Source organism: Leucopleurus acutus, assembly GCF_964270905.1.
Source record: "Leucopleurus acutus genome assembly, chromosome: 7".
NCBI lineage: Eukaryota > Metazoa > Chordata > Mammalia > Artiodactyla > Delphinidae > Leucopleurus > Leucopleurus acutus.
Window position 1 is genome coordinate 55612387 of NC_139150.1, and position 20937 is coordinate 55633323.

The window sequence follows — 20937 nt, forward strand, 5'->3', positions numbered from 1 at the left end:
TTATTTAAAATTGGAAGCAACCTAAGTGTCCATTAACAGATGAATAGATAAAGAAGATGTTGTATAATACACACACACACACACACACACACACACACACACACACACACTAACACACATACTACAGGAATACTGCTCAGCCATAAAAAAGAATGAAATTTTGCCATTTGCAGCAACATGGATGGACTTGGAGGGTATTATGCTGTGAAAAGTCAGAGAAAGACAAATACTGTATGATATCACTCCTATGTAGAATCTAAAAAATGCAGCAAACCAGTGAATGTAACAAAAAAGAAGCAGACTCACAGATATAGAGAAGAAACTAGTAGTTACCAGAGGGGAGAGCGAAGTGGGGAGGTGCACTGTAGGGGTAGGGGAGTAAGAGGTACAAACTATTATGCATAGGATAAGCTATATAGAAATATTGTACAACACAGGGAATATAATCAATATTTTATAATAACTATAAGTGGAGTATAACCTTTAAAAATTATGAATCACTGTATTGTACACCTGTAACATAATGTACAGCAACTATAGTTCAAATAAAAAATAATGTCTGTTAGAAATTAAAATGTTTTCAGTCCAAACAAAAGAAAGACAGCTTTTTAAAGAGATATATTAAATGTGCCCATGCATGTAGCTGATAAGTGCTAGAGCATTCCTACCCATGTCTACTGGATTCCAAAGACTTCTTTCTTTTTCTCATACCATTTGGATCCAACTCCAGTTGGAGTTCATCTTAATGGTGAAAGTTAATAAATAAAGATTAATGTATTTGAAACAGACATTGTAGGTACAAGAACAGCAAGTATGAGCAAAGCTGTAGGTTGACTGATCCAATCTCCTTGCTAGACCCTTCTCCCTTGCCTACCTCAACTCTCTAGTCTCTAAGTGGTAGAAATGATTTCCCAATGTCTCTTGCTGGTAATAGTATCCATGTGACACAGTTCTGGCTAATTTGAAATAAGCACACATGTGGAGGTTTCTGGCAAAGCATTTGCTTTTCTGATCCAGGCACTAAGCCTTCTTATGTCCTAAAATGTACACAGATCTAGATGTGCAGCAGCCATCTTGGGCTCATGAGGAGAAAGAAGTGTATAAGGAGGAAGGCCTATGTGTTAAGCAGAACTGACTGGAAAGGTGGTAGGTGCCTGCTGGCATCATTCAGTGTTGGATGTTCACTCCACAGTCTTCTTTGAAGCCACTGTTGTAGGGCTTTCTGTTATTTACAGGGAACACAATCCTCACTGATACATATATATAAACAGTGGGTTTTTTGGGCTGCATTGGGTCTTCGCTGCTACGCACGGGCTTCTCATTGTGGTGACTTCTCTTGTTACGGAGCACGGGCTCTAGGCACGTAGGCTTCAGTAATTGCAGTACGTGGGCTCAGTAGTTGTGGCTTGCGGGTTCTGGACGCAGGCTCAGTAATTGTGGCGCATGGGCTTAGTTGCTCCGCAGCATGTGGGATCTTCCCAGACCAGGGCTCGAACCCGTGCCCCCTGCGTTGGCAGGTGGATTCTTAACCACTGTGCTACTGGGGAAGCCCCCTGAGTAAATTTTTTATATGAGAAATAAATTAAGCATACAATCATCAGCTTCTCATGAGAGTTTTAGGAGGACTTTAGCAGCCCAAGAATTAGATATCTTAAAGATGTTAACTGATTATCGTAGTATTTATAGTAGATGGTTAACCACAGACGGTCTTTGTAGCACTTAAAAAGTGATATCATCAGAGTTAGCGAATACAGATTCTTGGGCTAGGAGCCCTGTTTTCAGGGCTTTTGTGGAGAAGCAGATGAGGGACATGGGCCAGGGCAGGGTCTGGGGAGATGCCTCTTGTGTCTGGGGATGCCTCTTTGTCCTTTCTGGGCTGTAAGCTTCCTGGTCACTGCCCTTGTTCTCCTGTGTTGGGTTTTCCATTTCAGACAGCACTCTTCCAGGCTTTGTCCAAGGTGGCTTATGGCCTCTGAGGTTCCACAGCCTTTTATGAAGTTTTACAAGGTGGCCTTAGTTGGAGGCCTGATTATGATTAATCATGTATGGGAATTTGAAATATGGGAGTTGCTGTTTTAATCCTTTTAAATTCTATTTACAGACATATGATGGAGATTAAATTACTATTTAAGTGTAGTTTTTTCTATAAATGCTGCCTAAAAATTTAAGTGTATGTAAATCAAAGGAACTGGCTAAACACTAAGATGATAACTCTGTTAATTTACTATACTAATAAGTTTTCATATCATTTCACAGTTATTTTGTTATAGAAATGGTTTGTAAATTCTAAAATAGCAAACAAAGTATGTTTCCTTGCTAATACAGTTTTTCTATAATATATGACACTAAATTGTTTATTCTCTTTTATATGTATTATATATTCATTTTTCTCCTTAAAAAGTTATAATTTACTTTTTAGTGTTTTAGACAGTAGAATTAAGGTAAGAACCCTAGTTTGAAAAATACTTGAGTTTGTATGGCCTCAACTAAATTAAATTGATTTAGGGTCCAATCTGATTTTTTTGCAATTAATAGTTCAGTAAGACACAAAAAATATTTTAAAATCTACTAGAAAAGTTCAAATCTTGTGACTGCATATTCGAACTAAGAGTTAATTTCAATAAAAAAGTTTTGGTCCATTTTATGTACCTGGTGTTAGGTATTGTGTAAGTTATTTTTAAATTTTTATTTATTTTTTTGCTATTAAAATAATTCATTTGATATTAAGTTGTGAAAGAACATTTGGGCATTATGTTTGGACGGAAAATGGTGACAGATTATAATTTATCAAATACAGATTTCAAAAATAGACTTGTCCATTCTCACTTATGCAAGACATAGCATTTTACTAAGCTATCTAGTTCTAAAATTTTCTTTGAGTTATTGTGCGTGGCTAAAGTGATAAAGATTTTATTGTCATTTTAAGTTAATAGCATTAAAAAAGCAATAACATAATTATATCATTAATAAAAACCAAAAATATCTTCTCACATAAAAAGTATTATTATCAGAAACTACAATAATGCAAGGGACATTTTCTTACACATCAACTGAAAAACCTAAACACTAAAAATAATTTCTCATATTCTAGTAATCAGTGGGGCGACAGAGGCATCGGTGAATGTGTCAGTGAGAATACATGTGAACATTAGATGAAATACACAGCTTCCTCTCAGCATAATCTAGCAATATCTTTTCTGATACAACCTACTTGACAACATTTCTCACTCAGTGTCATACGGAACAGTCTCTTTTTTCGGGAATGTTTATCTAAGCCTAAGTTTTTTAATTCTGAAAGACTTTTGTCTTCTGCTTCATTTTGTCTATTAAGAATAATTTTCTTAAATTCTTCAAAGTTAAAATTTGAATCCTTTAATGCAGATTGTTGTAGCTCTCTCAGTGATGGTTGCCTCTCAGACAGTGTTGCCTTCAGCTCCTGTGGCAAATTAGGAACGAATTCCAACAGCATCTTTAAGGTTTCTGCATCTTTGGTGATGGAGGGTGGCATGATTTCTAATTTAAAAAAGAGGGGGAAGAGAAAAAATATTCATGTTAAAGTACATCAGGAAAACTATAAAATTTTGCATAGACACAAAGGAAAGCATTGCCTCAATAGAATTCAACAATAAAACAGAATCAGCAAGTGTCCTGATATCTAAAAAGCTTAGTTTATTATAGTTGGGCAGGTTAAACAACATTACCAAAGTTCTGCTTTACTCCACTCGTACCCTTGTCATCTCTCCTCATGTCCCTTTAATGCTTTCACCATAGCACTTTTTTATCTCTGACACTTCTGAAGTCATCTTGATCCTCAAAAACACTCAGTTTGACCACAGATGAATTTTTATTACCTGAGTAATTTATTTCCATGACTAAGCAACTTCTGAGTTATGATAGTAATCCTTGAAAAGTATATTAATTATTTTAAACTATCAACTGTTCCATGGTGGCAAGTTACTGCTTCAGGATAAAGTTAAAAAGCAGAATTTCCAACTGCTCTGATCTAGCAGGCAGGAGATACCAGTCTCTGATGCTCCTCATACATGTATTAATAATTTCTCTTCCCTAGAGTATTTACTGCAAATCAGTAATGTTTTACTTTATGGAGAAATGGGTTAAAAGAACACTAACCAACAAATCACTGACTATAGGAGATTTTTAATCTGTTGTGGTGTGTGTCTACTGACTACTGTGTATGGTTTTTGTTCCAATGTTGTAGATCATAAACTATGCAAGTTCTGTGTGTTCCCTAGGAAGGGAGCCTGGTCTTAAGTAGCATCCCAGGATTGGGTATACATGAAGGTTGAGAATTGGGCTGGCAACTTTCAGGGACCAGCTGACATCTTCCTTCTTTACACCCATTCAGTTCAGTTGAACATCCTTTGATAGTTTCCATGTCTCTGGCTCTGCCAGATTAGAGATATAAATAAAAAGAAAACATCTTTCCTGCCCTCAAAAAACTTCCAGGTAAATTCTATCCTAACCTTACCTATCCCCATTACACAATTTTGAGAGTTACAGCACCAAAAAAAAGTTGAAACACAGATGAAGTTTAAATTATAGTGTAAACCTGGATCACTACTTGTTGTTTTTCATGGACAGCAAAACTGTCCATTTCAGCTTATAATAAGACATTCCTCCTGAAATAGTGGAAACAATGAGGTCAAGAGATATAAATCTAAACATGGAAAGTGGATTCCTGGGCAACCACTGATGCTTACAGATCAGAGAAAACCATGCCCCCTCACCCAGGCAGGAATGGTCTCAGCTTGTTCACTTCCTATGAGTTCTGTAGCAAGGATCTCAGCCAACAACAAACTTCAACGATTGGAGTTTTCAGTGGAAAGAAAACAATATTCTAACATTTTATTTTTCCTCCCAATGTTTTCTCTCATTCAAGTTCCAAACTGGCAATGACAGATGAGAATTTATACCATTTTTTGGTAGTCAGAAATGTTCACATTTTCCCTCAGTAAGACATCCTAAGTTCAATTCAATCTCTTCATAAAAACTCTCCTTGCTCTAACTTAAACCTTTTCTAATTATTGAATACAAAGAAAAGCTGATTGTAACTTTCCATATACTTGAAGCCAGTTAATGAATCAGGCAAAACATTTGTAGTTTCTATTACATTTATTCATAGGTTGTTGTTTTTGGCACTTTTTATTTTCAATTTAAAAACTTGTTATTTTGAAATACTTTTAAAGTTACAGAAAATTCACAAAAATGTGACAGAGTTCCCAGAGTTCTTTTTTTTTTTTTTTTTGTTAAGAACATTTAACGTGAGATCTACCCTTTTAACAGAATTTTAAGTGCCCAATACACCATGATTATCTATAGGTACAGTGTTATAAATCAGATTTCTAGAACCAATTCATCTTGCATAATTGAAATTTTATACATGATAATTAGCAGCTCCCCATTTTTCCCTCCTCCCAATCCTGGTAACCACCATTTATTCTTTGCTTCTATGAGTCTGACTATTTTAGATACTTATAATAGTGGAATCAAGTAGTATTTGTCCTTCTGAGACAGGCATTTTTCACTTAGCATAATGTCCTCCAGGTTCATCCATGTTGTTGCATATTTTAGGATTTCCTTTTTTAAGGCCAAATAATACTCCATTGTATGTATATACCACCTTTTCTTTATTCATTCGTCTGTGGATGGACATTTAAGTTGTTTCCACATCTTGGCTATTGTGAATATTGCTGCAGTGATTATGGGAGTGGTAATGTCTCTTCAAGATACTGATTTCAGTTCTGTTGAATAAATACCAGAAGTGGAATTGCTGATCATATGGTAGTTCTTTTTTTTTTTTTTTTTTTTTTGAGGAACCTCCACACTCGTTTCCATAGTGAATGCACAAATTTGCTTTCCCACCAACAGTATACTATACATGGGTTTCAATTTCTCCACATTCTTAACCACACTTCTCCTTTGTTTTTTGATAATAGCCATCCTGACAGGTGTGAAGTGATAGCTCATTTTGGTTTTGATTTCAATTTCCCTGATGATTAGTGATATACAGCATTGCTTCTTATACCTGTTGGCCATTTGTATGTCTTCTTTGGAGAAATGTCTATTCAAGTCTTTAGCCCATTTTAAAACCAGGTTATTAGTTTTTTTGCTATTGAGTTGTAGGAGTTCTTTATATATTTTGGAAATTAACTCCTTATCAGGTACATGGCTTGCAAATATTTTCTCCTATTTCATAAGTTGCCCCTTCGTTATTGAGTATGTCCTTTGCTGTGCAGAAGTTTTGTCTATTGATGTAGCCTCACTTGTCTAATTTTGCTTTTGTTGCCTGCATTGTACTCTTTATTAAAATTATTTTTTAAATTTATTTTGAAACATTTTGCAATTCACAACAACTTTAGGTTCTGGAGTCTAAAAGATAATATCCTAATCAACCTGAATTCATACAAATGCCTCCTAGTCAGTATATTTTGGACTAAACTCTTACTAACATAGACTTCTTCTAATTAAAAATATCTATCTTGTTTTTAAAACGGTACAGTGAGTATTATTTCTGCACGCATTGTGGGAAAATAATTTAATAATGTACAAACAGATAGAAACTATCGAACAATAGAGGTTTTAAACCTCATGAATCACAGATTATTGACATGTACTTCCAAAGTGATTCTTAATTAGTAATTTAAACACTTCCCTTGATCCTCACTTGCAGGCAATAGTTTGTTAGATTATTTCCAGTTAAATTATGTACTGAGCAGTGACAAAGACAGTTCTTTAAAAATATTTTAAAATCACTATCCTTTTCTACAGAAATAGAAATTTGGCCAAATATCTAGATAGGTATAAATGTAGTCAGAAAACCATTTTTAAGCAACAATCTGGAGACAACCTAAATGTCTGCTAAGAATGGTTAAATATATATGGTAGATTTATGACGTGGAATACCAGAAAGAAATTTTAAATTATCTTTTTGGAGTCTAACAATGTGAGAAGATGCTCACAATATAATGCTAAATGAAAATGCAGGAGATACACATACCTATTGCCAAATATTAATATTGCTTTCCATTTCCTCATTTAATATAGATATTTTCATTTTATCATTAAATTCACAGATGTTTTTCAGTCTTTAATATCTAATGGTGCTTTTCATTGTTGTATTTAGGTACATTTTTCAGTCTTTAATATGAGCATATTATTTATTCAGAAAAAGTGAAACAATGAAGCAAATGCAATCTGGTCTTGCCTACTTTGAATCAGTGAATTCCTAAACTCTGTGGTACTCTTCTATTAATATTATACAAGAAGTATGTAAAAACTTGCATTAAATAAATCAGTCTCTGACCAACAATGTAGAAAAGTTAGGTAAAAAACTTTATAATCATATTTTAAGTCCCATAAAAGGACAGTAAATGTACTTAGTGTGCACAATGATTTTACATGAGGGTCACTTATATAGAGGATATGCATATAGCCTATAAATATAGTTGTGATTTATCATAAATTGCATGTGTTATGAAATATAAAACAATTATTCATAATTGAGCTTGCCCTCTCTGATTTTAACATGACCCATTACAGTGATTAGATTAGGCTATACCTCAGTGAAAGTTTCCATTGTTACTTAAACTTAGCTTCCAATTTATCTTTATAAATGCTTTATAACTTAACAGTGATTTTTTAAAAAAAATTCCAGATTTGATTCTGAGATCTTGGTTTTTTAAAGGAAATCCATTGCAGCTTCTAAATGCTTGAAGCATCAATCACGTTTTCTGCTTTGTTTGGCTGAAGGGCAAACTTCCCTTGACTCTTGTTCCCCTTCAGTTTCTCTTGTAGACCATCAGGTCCTTTTCTTTCTCTTTAATCCCTTCTCTCACACATGAACTTCAAGACTCAGTTCAAAGAAGTGGGAGGCTAGGTCCTCCCCTTTGGTGAAGTTAACAAATAAAAATAAAAGAGTAAGTTTTCGATGGCATGGGCCACAGCCGAGATTGCTTTTTTTTAAAAAAAAAAAACAAAGGAGGGTCGTTAAATTTAAGGCCCCCTTTTATGTTTACATTTCAGGACCCTATCATAGGTCTCTGCCCTATGCCCTTTGGTGCGCAAATACGCGTGATAACCAGCTCACACCTCACTGTTTGCCCCCTGTCATCTCAAGTTAAGATGCCCTGTCCAGTTGCCCCATCCATCAGCAAGCCTTCAGTCCTGCCCTCGGACTGATCCTCTGGCCTGAGTACGGATCCTCCGGGCTGAGTACGCCCCGCCTACTGTGGGTCTTTGAGCACTTACCTCCCTCTGTAGCTTCCTCCTTCTCCCTCCCTGCCCCGCCACCCGGACTGCCAGGAGGTGAAGGCACCAAGTGCCTCTCAGGTAAGGCCACTTGCTGTTCCCGCTGCTTTCTCTCCCTGTGGTGAAATCCCGGGTGAAATCCTGACTAGAAAGCAAGTTACGAGGCAAAATCCCAAACTTTTAGGCACCGGCAGCTTCAGAGTCATGTGGGCAGCCCTTCCCATTGCTCGGCAGCCGGACAGCAACCAATGGGAAGTGCAGAGCGGCTGGTCGGGGGCGGGGGTTGGGTGCTCTCACCTGCGGGCGGTCCGGATCCCAGCCAAGGCTCCTCCAGGCTCAGAGCCGTTCTCCCCCAGGAGACCGAGCCACAGATCTCGACCCAGAGGCGGACTAATTCTCGGCCGCATGCCTTAATAAGGTCGTTCGTCCTCTGGCCTGAAATCTCTCTGGGAAGTTGACTCAGTAGCAGCCAGACCCCTAGCAGGTGGGACAAGAACTGGCGCGGCATCCTGGACCTGATCTCGTCTGCTCTGAGCGTTTTAGCCTTTCTCGAGATACTGCACCTGCTGTAGCCTACCGGCCTCCGTCAGCGTGCCAATCCTGGCCTTTAGGTTGCTTTCCCTGCCTGGCTCCACCAAGCTTTTATAGCCCTCTGGCTACCGCTTAGACCTTGAGTCAAGGGTCCAAGCTCCACCCCTTTCCCCACCCACCTGTTTGAAATACCCGCTTCCCCCACCAGCTCTGGTTTACCCTTACCAACTTTTCTCCATTTGTCCATCCTTTTGTTCGTGGCCCTTTTACAGTTGTTTGGGGTTTTTTTCCTCTCTTTTTTCTTTCCCTCAAACCATTTTGTATACTTGGGTAGGGTTAGTCAATATTTGAAGTCTTTATTATAAAGCTAGGCATGGCCACTGTGCTAAATTATATCAAGAATAAAATTGAAATCACCCATATTCTCACAACCCAGCGTGAGCCTTCAAATCTAAATAAGATTATAGTTAGATTAATTAATATTGTGTCTGGTATATCAGTAAATAAAAATATGATGAATGAATGGATATATCATTGACAAGAGAGGGAGAACTGATGACTTTTTATCTAAATTCTGGTGAAAACATTAAAATCCTCAATGCATCGCTTTAGGCTTGTACAGTGTCCTAAGTTTACAATGCACTTTCTCCACTGACTTTCCTTGGACTCCTCTGGAACATAGCTTGATTGTAACCAGTTACTTGAGTATTTTAATTTGAGATTGTATTCTGTGTCTCGAGAGAGACCAAAAAAGAAAAGAAAAAAAGCAATGGAATCCCACAGTTCCAGAAAGAATATTTTGGAATATAATGCAGATTACAGCACAAAAATAATATGATTATTTTATTTTTGCTGTACTCTATGTTTGCTGTATTTGGTGAGGTAATTTTTAACACCTTCTAATTTAACTTTTAAAGAATTCAGTATAATTTGAGCTGATATGTTCATTAAGGTTTTCTAGATGGACAGTAAACTTGTAAGTTCAAATAGGTTCATTTTTCAATAATTTATTTGCTTGTTTTCATAATGTACTCAGATTACCTCAGCTCCACCAGGTAAATCAGAGACCTGGAAGAAGTTAGGGTAGCTCTGAATTTGAGTAAAAAGTCAACAATCACTTAGTTACAAATATAGCTATGGAATAGAATAGTTCTAATTTGTAGATTGCTGCTAATTTTAACAGGGTGCACTCAGCACTGGTCATATGCTATGCATTGCATAATTGCTCAAAAAAATCTGACCAAAGCTGTGGAATGATCACGATAGTGCTTTTAGATGGGTTTCTGCTAAGACAAGCAATTTGGGACAGGCTTCTCAAAACTGAGGTTTGACGGTATTTTTGTGGGTTCACAGTTATTGCAAAAAATAATCCATTTACAGGGCTGTCCTCCAAAGTAACTGCTCATTTAAAATATAAATTTCCAGGGGAGTGTAATTTTTTACCTTTCTTAGGTAATCTTATAGAGTCCTCACAACTGTCCAGTGAAGTGGCCATTTTCTCATTTTACAGAGAGAGGAAGCAAGCTGAGAGTAGTCAAGTTAACTTGTGCAACCTTGTCTAGCACATGTGCCAGATGTGGGCTTGCCGTACTGTTAAGGGTAACAGGCAAATTCAGGATTCATAGCCTTTATAAACACAACTAAACGGTATTTCATATTCTTAAAACAAACGCAACAACAAAACCCAAAGAAACCTCTTTAAAGAGAAAAACCAAATGTGTGCCATGCACACACCTGGAAAGTGCTGGAGCTGGGATTCCTACCCATGTCTACTGGATTCCAAAGCCCCCTTTCTTTGATTCCACTGTATCCCTTGGATCTAGCTCCAGTTAGCATTAATCTACATGGTGAAAGTTAATGGATAAACAGTAATGTCTTTAAAACAGCTGTTGGAGGTACAAAGCAGTAAGCAAACCTATAGTAACAGTAAGTGAAATTGCCTCAATCTCCTTTTTAGACCCTTCACCCTTAACTACCTCAAGTCTGTCTACCAAGCTCAAGCTGTAAGTGGTAGAAATGATTTTCTAATGTCTCCTGCAGGTAACAGTGTCCATGTGACACAGTTCTGGCCAGTAGAACATAAGCACACGGGTGGAGGTTTCTGGCAAAGCCTTTGCTTTTCTGATCCAGGCACTAAGTCTTCTTCTGTCCCCTTCTTTTCCTATCTGAAACACGTACACTGAGCAGCTATCTTGGAACCAAGAGGTGGGGAAAATAGGAGGTAGCAACAGGAAAAGTGTGAGGAGCCTACTGGCATCATTCAGATGCTAAACAGGGTTGGATGTTTACCCCACAGACTTCTTTGAAGCTACTCTTTTAGCATTTTCTGTTATTTACATTTCTAATTGATACATATATATAAGTGGAGGAAATATTTTATACAAGAAATAAATTAAGTTTACATTCATCAGTTTCTCATGAGAGTTTTAGGTATGCTTTAGTAGTGATTGAATTAGATATTTTAAAGATTGCAGTAATTATTTAAGTGCTTATGCTAGATGGTTTACCACAGATTATTTTTGTACCACTTAAAAACCCGTCATATAATAAGCAGTGAATGCAGATTCTGGGACCAGGAACACTGCCTCCAGGGATTTTGTGGAGGAGGGGATGAGAGACATAGGTCGGGGCAGGGTTTGGGGAGCTGGTTTTTGTCTCTGGGGCTGCATCTTTGTCCTGCCCAGGGTATAAGTTTCCTGGGCACTGCCACTGTTCTTCTGGGTTAGAATCTCCATTTCCAATAAACTTTGTCCTGGGTGGCAGACACCCTCTGAGGTTCTATAGTCCTTTATTGAATTCCCTTGCTGGTGGCCTTCTATCTGCATTACCTTCCAGCCTCCACTATATCCAGTTGGTGTTGGCCAGTGGTTCTCAGAGAAACTCACTTTTTAAAAGATATGAGACTCTGCTCTTTTATATTTCACCACTAATATCTTTCTACAAGCTTTATGTCTTATAATAAATTTTCATTGTTTTCTCTGATCTGTCAATAGCAGATAACCCCACTCAATCCCCATGATAATCAGGACTGCACTGGATCTATTTTTGCTTGTATATTTCTTCTGTCATTTAACTGGGATTTGGGGAAGGAGGAGAGGTAAACCTTTGTAATTTTTCGAGCATCCTGGTCAGAAGTCATTGCTGACTCTATATCTCATAGAGATAAGATGTTTTGTGCTTTCACTTCAGGTTATCATGCTGCTTTATCAAGAAGACTGAAACAAAAAGTAAAGGGAAATTGAGGTCTTCAAAAAGTCCTCTGGTCATCAAACCTTTGGAAATCTCTTGGTTAAGAGATTAGAAAAGATAAATAACTTCATTTTTTTCTTTCTTCTTATTTCTACACAAATAATAATACATGTGCTAAGGGAATGTTCAGAAAGAATCATGCCACCTGATGGAAACTCCATGTGAATAGGGATCTTAGTTCTGTTCACTGATGATACATGCTTGTCATGTGGTAGGCACTCAATAGGTCTGCAAATATGCTAGTTTTTAAAATCAACATAAATGTTAATATACTGAGTCTAAAATTAAGGCCTGATATTATATGTTGCCTTAATATCTGGTGAAACTAGGAGGGACTTAAATGGCTTAACCACAAGTTCCCCTCCCTATTCTGCTCCCACAGATGGAGTCCACTAGTCCCTCCTCAGCAAGAGGACCAGGCACAATTCCTGCTTATCTCTGAGTAATGGGTTTCATTTCCCTGCTAGCCAATGGAATTATTCAAAGCCAATTACATTTTCTCACAGTAACCAGGGTTACCTCTCTCTCTTGATACTACAAGGCCTGTCTCCCACAGCCCCTGGTTGTTCATTCTGTTCTGAATACAGCTCCCATGTCACCTTGTGTGGCATGCAGTGTCTTCCTACCCTGGGCTGTGAGTATATGACTAATAAACTGCTGCCCATCTCATCTCCCCATTGTCAGGTGTTTAATGTTGTATGTGGCCATCCTATAACTCTGGGGTGGAATTCCCTCCTTACCAACTGGATAAAAAGGAGGCAATTAAAACAATGGCATCATGAACAAGATGGCCAGTCATCACCAAGGATACTTGTTCAGCTTTAATGAACTTCTCTTGGCTAACTAATTGGTTCCATGTTATGGCAAAGGCCACCTGAGACAGAACTACCAGTTGCTGTAGTCCTATGGTTTGGGTATACTTTTTGTCTTTGTCGGTATTGCCAACTCTTTCTACCCTAAAATACTCTCATTCCCAAGACAAGAATTGTCATTAATTTACTGTACCACAGCTTGATATGTTGTTGGGTTTGGCCCGTTTTTAGCAGGTGGTCTCCGAGGCTCCTACCTGTTAAGGTGGGGACAGCTAACCTTAACTGATTGGCTCTTGAGTTCCAATTTTCAAGGATCCAGCTAGAATGATCTGGTCACTGCATCTAGCCTGGTGATCGTAACTGGCAGCTTGGGGGCAGCCATATGGATATTGTTTGTGATTTTGCTCCTCTGAGACAGGCTCAGGGATGGACCTCTGTGAGGTTTGTGAAAAGGAAGGACACCACCATCCCCGGGAGAATTAAGCATGGCACCCCAGTTGCTTAAGAAGAATTGTTGCTCAGGCAAAGGTAGTGCCTGTCTCCTGTGCTGCTGCTTCCCTTGCTTCTGTCATATGTACTCTTTTGACCTCCAAGTGTATCAAGGTGTAAAGCCATAAAGGCCTGTGGCCAGGGGCTGAGGAGAAAAGAAAAGCAGGGGAGCATTTGGTACCAGCCCCTCCCAAAACACCAGAGGATGTAACTCAACTGCTCTCCTATTGCAAAATCCCTGTCCAGTGTACCTCAGCTTTGCTCAGTGTTGCTGATTACCAGGATGCCAAAGGGCTAATCTGACAATCCCAGAGCTTGATGGCCCTCAAACAAGCCATAGACAAAATTACCTTCTTGGATGTGGACCCTGACTCCTGGGAGATTGACTGGTATTCCCTGAAGGAAGAGGTGGCCACCCACAAGGCTTACTGCTCAGCTCCTGAACTTTTCCCACAATCACCCAGAAGATCTGCAATCTAGGTGATTGGATGGAGACAGAAACTGAAAGCCATGACTTTTTGTAGCTAGAAATACAAAATGTTCTGAGGGAAATTGAACAGAGAGAGAGAGAAGCCAACAGGTTTGGTGCTGTAGTTCACATACCTAACAGCAGACAGCGCAGCAGGACCCTTAAATACCTCTTCTGTTGCTGCTGCTGCCTATGCTTCTGTCACAACAAACATCCTGCGCCTCAGGGTTATAGGGAAAAATATCCATAGCATCCCTGTGGCACAGCAAAGGAGTTAATTCAAACCTGACTTAAGCCTGGGGTCCTTAAACCCTAAAAAGCAACCGCTGCCATGGAAGTGGCCCCTAAGCCTGATGATTTGAGACTCTGGAGGAAGAAATTTATAAATAAGTGCAGGGTAGAGAGCACCCCCTCCCCGAAAAAAAACTGTATCTAGTGACCAACCAAAAAAAGGGAGAGGGAGAAAGAAAAAAATGGAGACGGGGAGAGAGGGAGGAAGGAAGAAAGGAAGGAAGGGAGGAAGGAAGGAGGGAGGGCAGGAACCTAGGTATAGGGGAAGGAAAAAAAGAAAAGAAAAAGAAAACAGAAGCAAAGATCCATAATTTGACCTAATTAGAAATCCAAATTTACTCAAATAATGTGTATAGCAAAGATATACAGGTGTGCTGGTTGGCTCTTGAACCTCTTACAACATCTGCTGAAATGCAACTGTTGGCAAACTTTCATGGACTTAATCAATACTGGATCTCACATTACAGTTATACCTGGGGATCCCACTAAATATTAACATGGCACCGCCTATGATCATAAGGGAGTTACTACATATGAAATAGAGAACCAATAGGTATGACTTGACCATTGGAACTATTGTTTTGCCTAAATTCCCCATTGCACCCATTGGCCTAAAATAGACCATAGTAAGCATAGATGCTCTGACCTAATGAGTGATAAATTAAAATTAAGTCTTTGGCACTTACAAATTGCCTTCACAAAATGGGACCCCACTGACCACCTCCCTCCCCAATTAAAATAGCTAATATGGCCCAATGTAAATTAAAACAGGGCCTTCAAGAATTGAAGCTTATAAGATCTAATGAGGGAAGGGGTGATTATTCCCCCTACTTCTCCATTTAATAGCCCAATTTGGCCTGTTCTTAAACCCAGAATGAATGAATGAACGCACCTCATTGTAAATTATCGCAACCTTAATGTAGTACCATCCATTAAGGCCCCAATAGCCAGTACCCAATATTTTTGAAATTACTAATTCCATCTAATCAGCAACTGGTAAATATTTCACTATTATAGATTTAGCTAATATGTCTTATTCAGTGTTTATTTCAACAGCCTTTCAGCTGTAGTTTGCCTTCACCTCTGAAGGGATACAATGCATATTTACCTATGAGGTACCTCAGCAGCCTTGCTATCATACACAATCTTTGCAGGCAAAATCTTAACATCTCCTTCCTCCAAGAGCACAGGTATGACATCACCTTGATGACATTCTCCTCTGAGGAGACTTATTTGACATACTCATTAAGAACATAACAAATACAAAGGAGCTCATGAAAGGGATGGGCTGTTGCTGCACACATAATGAAGGCCCTTCCACCTCTTTTAAATCCCTGAAAATTATTTAGTAAACGGAGGGCTTCTCCACCCCTGACACTGTCAAGAAACAGCTGTTGACATTCTTAGCACCCACAGTGTTGATACAAATCCATCATGTTTTAGTCCTTGTTGGGTTATGGAGTAAACATATTCCTTATTTACAACTTTTACTTAATCACACTGATACTGTAACTTACAAATCATCCCACCTGGAATGGGCCACGCCCCATAAAATGTCTCCAGAATTGGTCCAATTTGAAGTCAAAGGGTACTCCAGTTAGTGCCTTACAAGATGCCTTCACTGTACAGGCTTTAATAACCTCCTTTTGTGCCTTCTGGAGTCTCTGGACCACCTATGTTGGTAAATTGCCCATGGGCTTCTGATGCAAGAAACTGCCCTCCTAGGCCTTATACTATACACCATTAGAGCAACAGTTGCTGGCCACATACTTTCCTCTCCTGGAAACAGAGGTTCTTAGAGCCCCTGGTCCTGTGACCCTCCATACCCAGCTGCCCATTATGTCTTGGGTCATGGAAGCAGCACCCCACAAGCTGTAGAATGTCGCCATATCTGGACCTGAAGAAAGAGATGGCCTTCCGTGTCCTCAAACCCTCGCAAGATGGCATGATGCTGGAGGAGGGCACCCCTCTCCCAGACCCCTTGGGTACCTGGGGAGTCCTTTGGGATCAACTGAGTGAACAACAATGGAGTTAGTATACTTTATGGATGATACGATCTCCGTATATGGGCTGAAGCAACATTCAGTGGAATCCCTTAACTTGGATTTCCCTCATAAAGGGAATCCAACAATCAGCACAGCTGGCCAGACTTCAGGTAGTCATCTTAGCACTGGATGCCTTGGCCAATAAATGGCTCCATCTGCACATTTTTACAGACTATTCAGAAATTGTGTAAGAGTTGCCCCAGGACACTACTTATCCCCATCCCCCTACTTATCCCCATTCCCCATAATGTAGAATTTTTTCTTGAATAGGATGACTGATCCTTCAGATTAGCCAATGGTCCGTGGCTCCCACTCCCAACCTGGGCCCTTACCTCACCCCAAAGTTTCACCAACATTGTAGCACATTAGAATCACCTGGGGAGCTTTAAGAACCCCCCCCCCCACTAATACTTATGTTGCATGCCAAAACAATTAAACAGGATAGCCTGGTGTGGGAACCAGGCATCAGCACTTTTAAAGATCCCTAGTTAAAAAAAAAAAAAAAGATCCCTAGTTGTCTACAGTGCACCATGTAGCCACTGGCCAAAGACTCTGGTGAATGATTTTGGGAATAATTTCATTGAATTTGTTACTTAATGAAATCCTGAAGAAATTAATAGAGTTAAAATTCCTAAATACAGCAGTCTTCAGCATAAATGGGTTATGCAGTACTTTAAATGTGTTATAAAGAGCTAATGTCAGTAATACAAGGATATGCTAATTAATATGGTGAAAAACAAAAACAAATGTGTATGTATGGAAAGGGAAATATATTTTGTAACTAGAACTTCTAAGGTTCTAGCCAGTGTTTTATAGAAACACATTAATTACTCTACTTCAATCTTACAGCAGTGGAATACATGAAAATTTAGTATGAAAATGTTTACTCATGAATGTAGAACCTGAACAATCATACTTCATTCCTTCCTCCTTGACTTTCAACATTAACATTTTATTATGCAGGGGCGTCAAATGTCATTTATAATTTGGATATATTTGAAGAAATTAACAAGTTATATTTGTACCTGGCTCAACATACCAACCTTGAAAGATCTCAGAATAATCCTTATTAATTGTTCTCAAACAATTCTCAAGCACTTATTAGCATGCCAGAGATGACATTTTAAGGCTTTAGAAAAACATACAATTCTGTTGCTATTCAAAAAGTATTGTTTTCATAGCAGCATTTGAACAGAATTGTAAGTTGTGAATTGCCCTTCTTATAAATGAAGTTTAATTCTACTTTTTATATTGACATTGAGTGATAGGTGTGATTGGCTATATATGTAATTTTTTAAGTAAGGGGGCTACCCAAAAACATTTGACAAACGAAAATCATTCTGAACTAAGCTGACCAGTGGAGAAGAAAATTGATTAAGAATCTAGGGAAAGTTGTATGCATTTATATGATTATGAACTCTCTTCATCTATGATTCAGTGGTTTCTAACAAGTGATTTATTAATTTTTGATGAGGGTGATCTTCCTACTGTTTGCTGTGTGTGCATAATATCTGCTCATTTCATCACAATGAATGGAGATACCTTCTTCTCACTTCTAGGGTTTGAGTCTATTGGTCTGAAAAACCAGCTGTTTTAAATGCCTAGGACTGCTTCCCTAAAAGACTATTTTCTCTGAACACCCCATTTTCCTGTTTTCAGGTTTTTTTTCGTCCACAGGGCCAGATACCTCACATTCTGGATTTTCCAAGACAGCTGTGATTTCAGTTTTATTCTTTTCTGTAAATATCATTTGTTTAGTGCACATCTAAATATTAGTTGAATTTATACCTTTTTTGTGGTTTCATCTAGATGTGTCAGTCAAATATGGTCCCCTGTCACATCACTTACTGTAGTTTTAATGATCAAATATGTTCACTGTTTCCATAGCATAGTCATTTTCTGAGAAATAAGGTATACAGTCAACTGCTTAACAGAGAAGGGTTTGCAGTCAGCTATCAGTTTCTCCTGTGTAAAGTAGAACTCATCAAGTTGTAGGGTGGAGTGAAAATAGCAATAGACATGGAATATGTCTATTTTGGAGAATGTCAATAAACATAGCACAATACTAAGAAATATTGAGTTCTTATCATCTGCCAAACACTATGCATTATTTCATTTTTATCCCTCTCAGCAGCCCTCTGACCTGAGGAATATTTATATCATCAAACTACAAATGAGGTGATAGAGGAACACAGATTCAGTCACATGTTCAGGTCTTATGAGCTGAGAGAGGGGTGAGGGTTTAAACAGACTGTCTGCCTGCAGAGCTTGGGCTCTTAACACTTGGCTGTCAGGTGCAGTTTCCTGAGAAATTTTACAAACATGATTTAATTTTGCCCATACAACAATCATGTTACATGGGTATTTGGTCCATTTTACAGGTAAAATTCAGAGTTGCTTTGCCAGAGATCACACAATTAGTAAGAGTGTATGGTAGGACTCAAGCAAAGACTTCAGACATCAAGTTCAATGCCTTTTCTGACACACCAAAGTGTCATCTCCCCTTAGTGCCTACTTGGCAGTCAACACAGCAATGACATGTTGATTTGATTTTGAAAATTAACTATAGTTTGGATTTTTATAATTAACATACGCACCTATATAACACACACCTTCATCCTTTGAAGCTGAAGGATGTTTTCTAACCCTTTAATTCCTTCACCCACTTAAAGCAAATCAACAAGTTTAAAATACCAGTTATAAAACTCTGCCCTACTTAAGATCCCAGTGGAGGGACATGGGCTCTTCCTGTTTACCCTCTGAAAATTTGGAGCTTGAGAAATGAATTAATAAAGAGAATAGATCATAAAGAAAAATGCCTATAATATTAAAATAATAGCAAGAATATTTTAATTTAGTATATAGCAAAGTACCAGTCAAATGTTGGTACATTGCACGTATGAGACATGAACATTGCCAAAACAATTTAAAGTACAATCTTTTCTTCCAAAATGATTTTGAGGTTAGAACCTTTCATATGACTCCAAGCTAAGTAAATAAATGAGGATCTGAAGCACCAGTGAAATAGTTTTTAAATTAAATAATTTGTTTCAGAAAGTGTTGACAACTTGAGTTTGACAGATAAACTTTCTCCCTGGAATATATTTTTAAAATCCAATTCCTTTTTGTTGCTCAGTTTTTGCTTTCAGCCACCTTTTAATATGGTTACTTAAAAACCTGTGAAATAGGAAGTCTTAGAACTTGAAGAGGAGATAATAGTGGAAATTAACATAAGCTGAGTACCTTTTAAATTAGCATTTTATGTTGCTACCATCAATAGCAATCTTTCAATAATCATCTGTTAATTTTGTGTAGCTGGGAAGCTAAAAAGCAATGGTTGTTCATCACTTTTGGGGGAAAAATACATTTTGAACAAAAATAGAAGGGAGTCTAAATGATTAAAGTATAAATTCAAAGCAGTGGTTCTCACCTAGGGATGATTTGGAGACATCTTTGATTATCCAACTGGGATAGAGGGGGGGTTGCTATTGACATCTTGTGGATAGAGCCCAGGAATGGTGCTAAACATCCTACAATGCACAGGACAGCACCCCCCCACCCCCGCCAAAGAATTATCTGGCCCCAAATGTGCTGAGGTTGAAAAATCCTGGATTAAAGGAACAGAATAGTTTCATTTACACTATTAAAATTTTACACTGATGCACACTATTAGAATTATTCAAGTAATTACAAATGCTGAAATGGTGATGCATTTAATAAGTAAATTTATGAGGCTAATGATTGGGCATTTTGAGTATAATAGCATATTTTAGTGAGTTCTAAAATATGTTGCTTTAAGGCTAGTGTTTAGACTTCAGTTCTCAATTAATTGCCAGAGTACTGGATATTCAAATATTTCAAGGGCCAGCACGCTTCCTGAGAGTATTTGCATCCCATACAGAATCTGGTCAATGGCTCAAGACTCAGTCCTCTTTTGTTGAGGAGGGGCTTCCTTGGTTGCTTTGCCCTTGAAATCCAGCTCTCTGCTCTCTGGCATTGCTAGAACTGGAGTACTTTTCTCCAGTTAGCTTGAGTACTCGTTAATGAAAACCTCTATATCTGACTTCTAAATAAAAGGAGCTGGCCTGTAAAATCAATACCATTAACATATAATTTTAAAGTAATTTTTTTGTTTCAAAAATTCTAAAGTATATATATATTAGGTGACAAATGTTAAAATTCAGTTATTTTACTCTTCCTCTTCCCTTTTCTTTCTGAATAATTCCATGCTAAAGACTTTAGGAAGGGCAGAACAAAGGACATGTCCATGCTGGTAGGGGTTGGGGAAGGCTGTGGTGGTTCAGAGGTGGGTGTTGGAACCTGAGAAGAGTGAGGAGGGCATTCACACTGGGGTCAGAGAGAAAGGGAAGGTGGTCCGGTGAGACCACCTCCGGGTCTGAGCTGGTTAAGGAGGGCTTCTGCACAGTGGGGCTAGTGTGTCAGCATGTGAGTGGGATGAGGAAAACATCTGTCTGTGTGATGGGTAGCCAGAGTGAGTGGCTAGAGCTCAAGCAGGGTAAGGAGGGGGATCTGTGTAGGAGGGCTTCCTGGCAAGGGTGCTGACAAGCAGGCTGAGAAATGCGAAAAGAAAATGAGATAATATCTTAGAAATCCTGATGGAAAATTATTAATAACCAGAAATTTTGTACCCAACCAAACTATCAAGTGTCAGAAGAGAATAAAGTTACTTTTAGGTATGTAAGGTCTCAACGTTTTTCTTCCATTCATTTTTTTCTCACGAAGCTATAGGAAGATAAGTTCCAGCAAATGAGGGAGCGCAACA

The 20937-nt window shown here is 38.4% G+C and overlaps 1 protein-coding gene across 1 annotated transcript; it reads right to left on the minus strand.

Moving 5' to 3' along the window:
* Positions 1-3172: 3172 nt before the first annotated feature.
* Positions 3173-8776, minus strand: LOC309963807 (prorelaxin-like; the record flags this gene model as incomplete). Its single annotated transcript, XM_082842344.1, has 3 exons — positions 3173-3513; positions 8269-8409; positions 8566-8776. The coding sequence occupies 3 exons, from the start codon at positions 8774-8776 to the stop codon at positions 3173-3175; spliced, it is 693 nt and encodes a 230-aa protein (XP_082698470.1).
* Positions 8777-20937: the final 12161 nt, after the last annotated feature.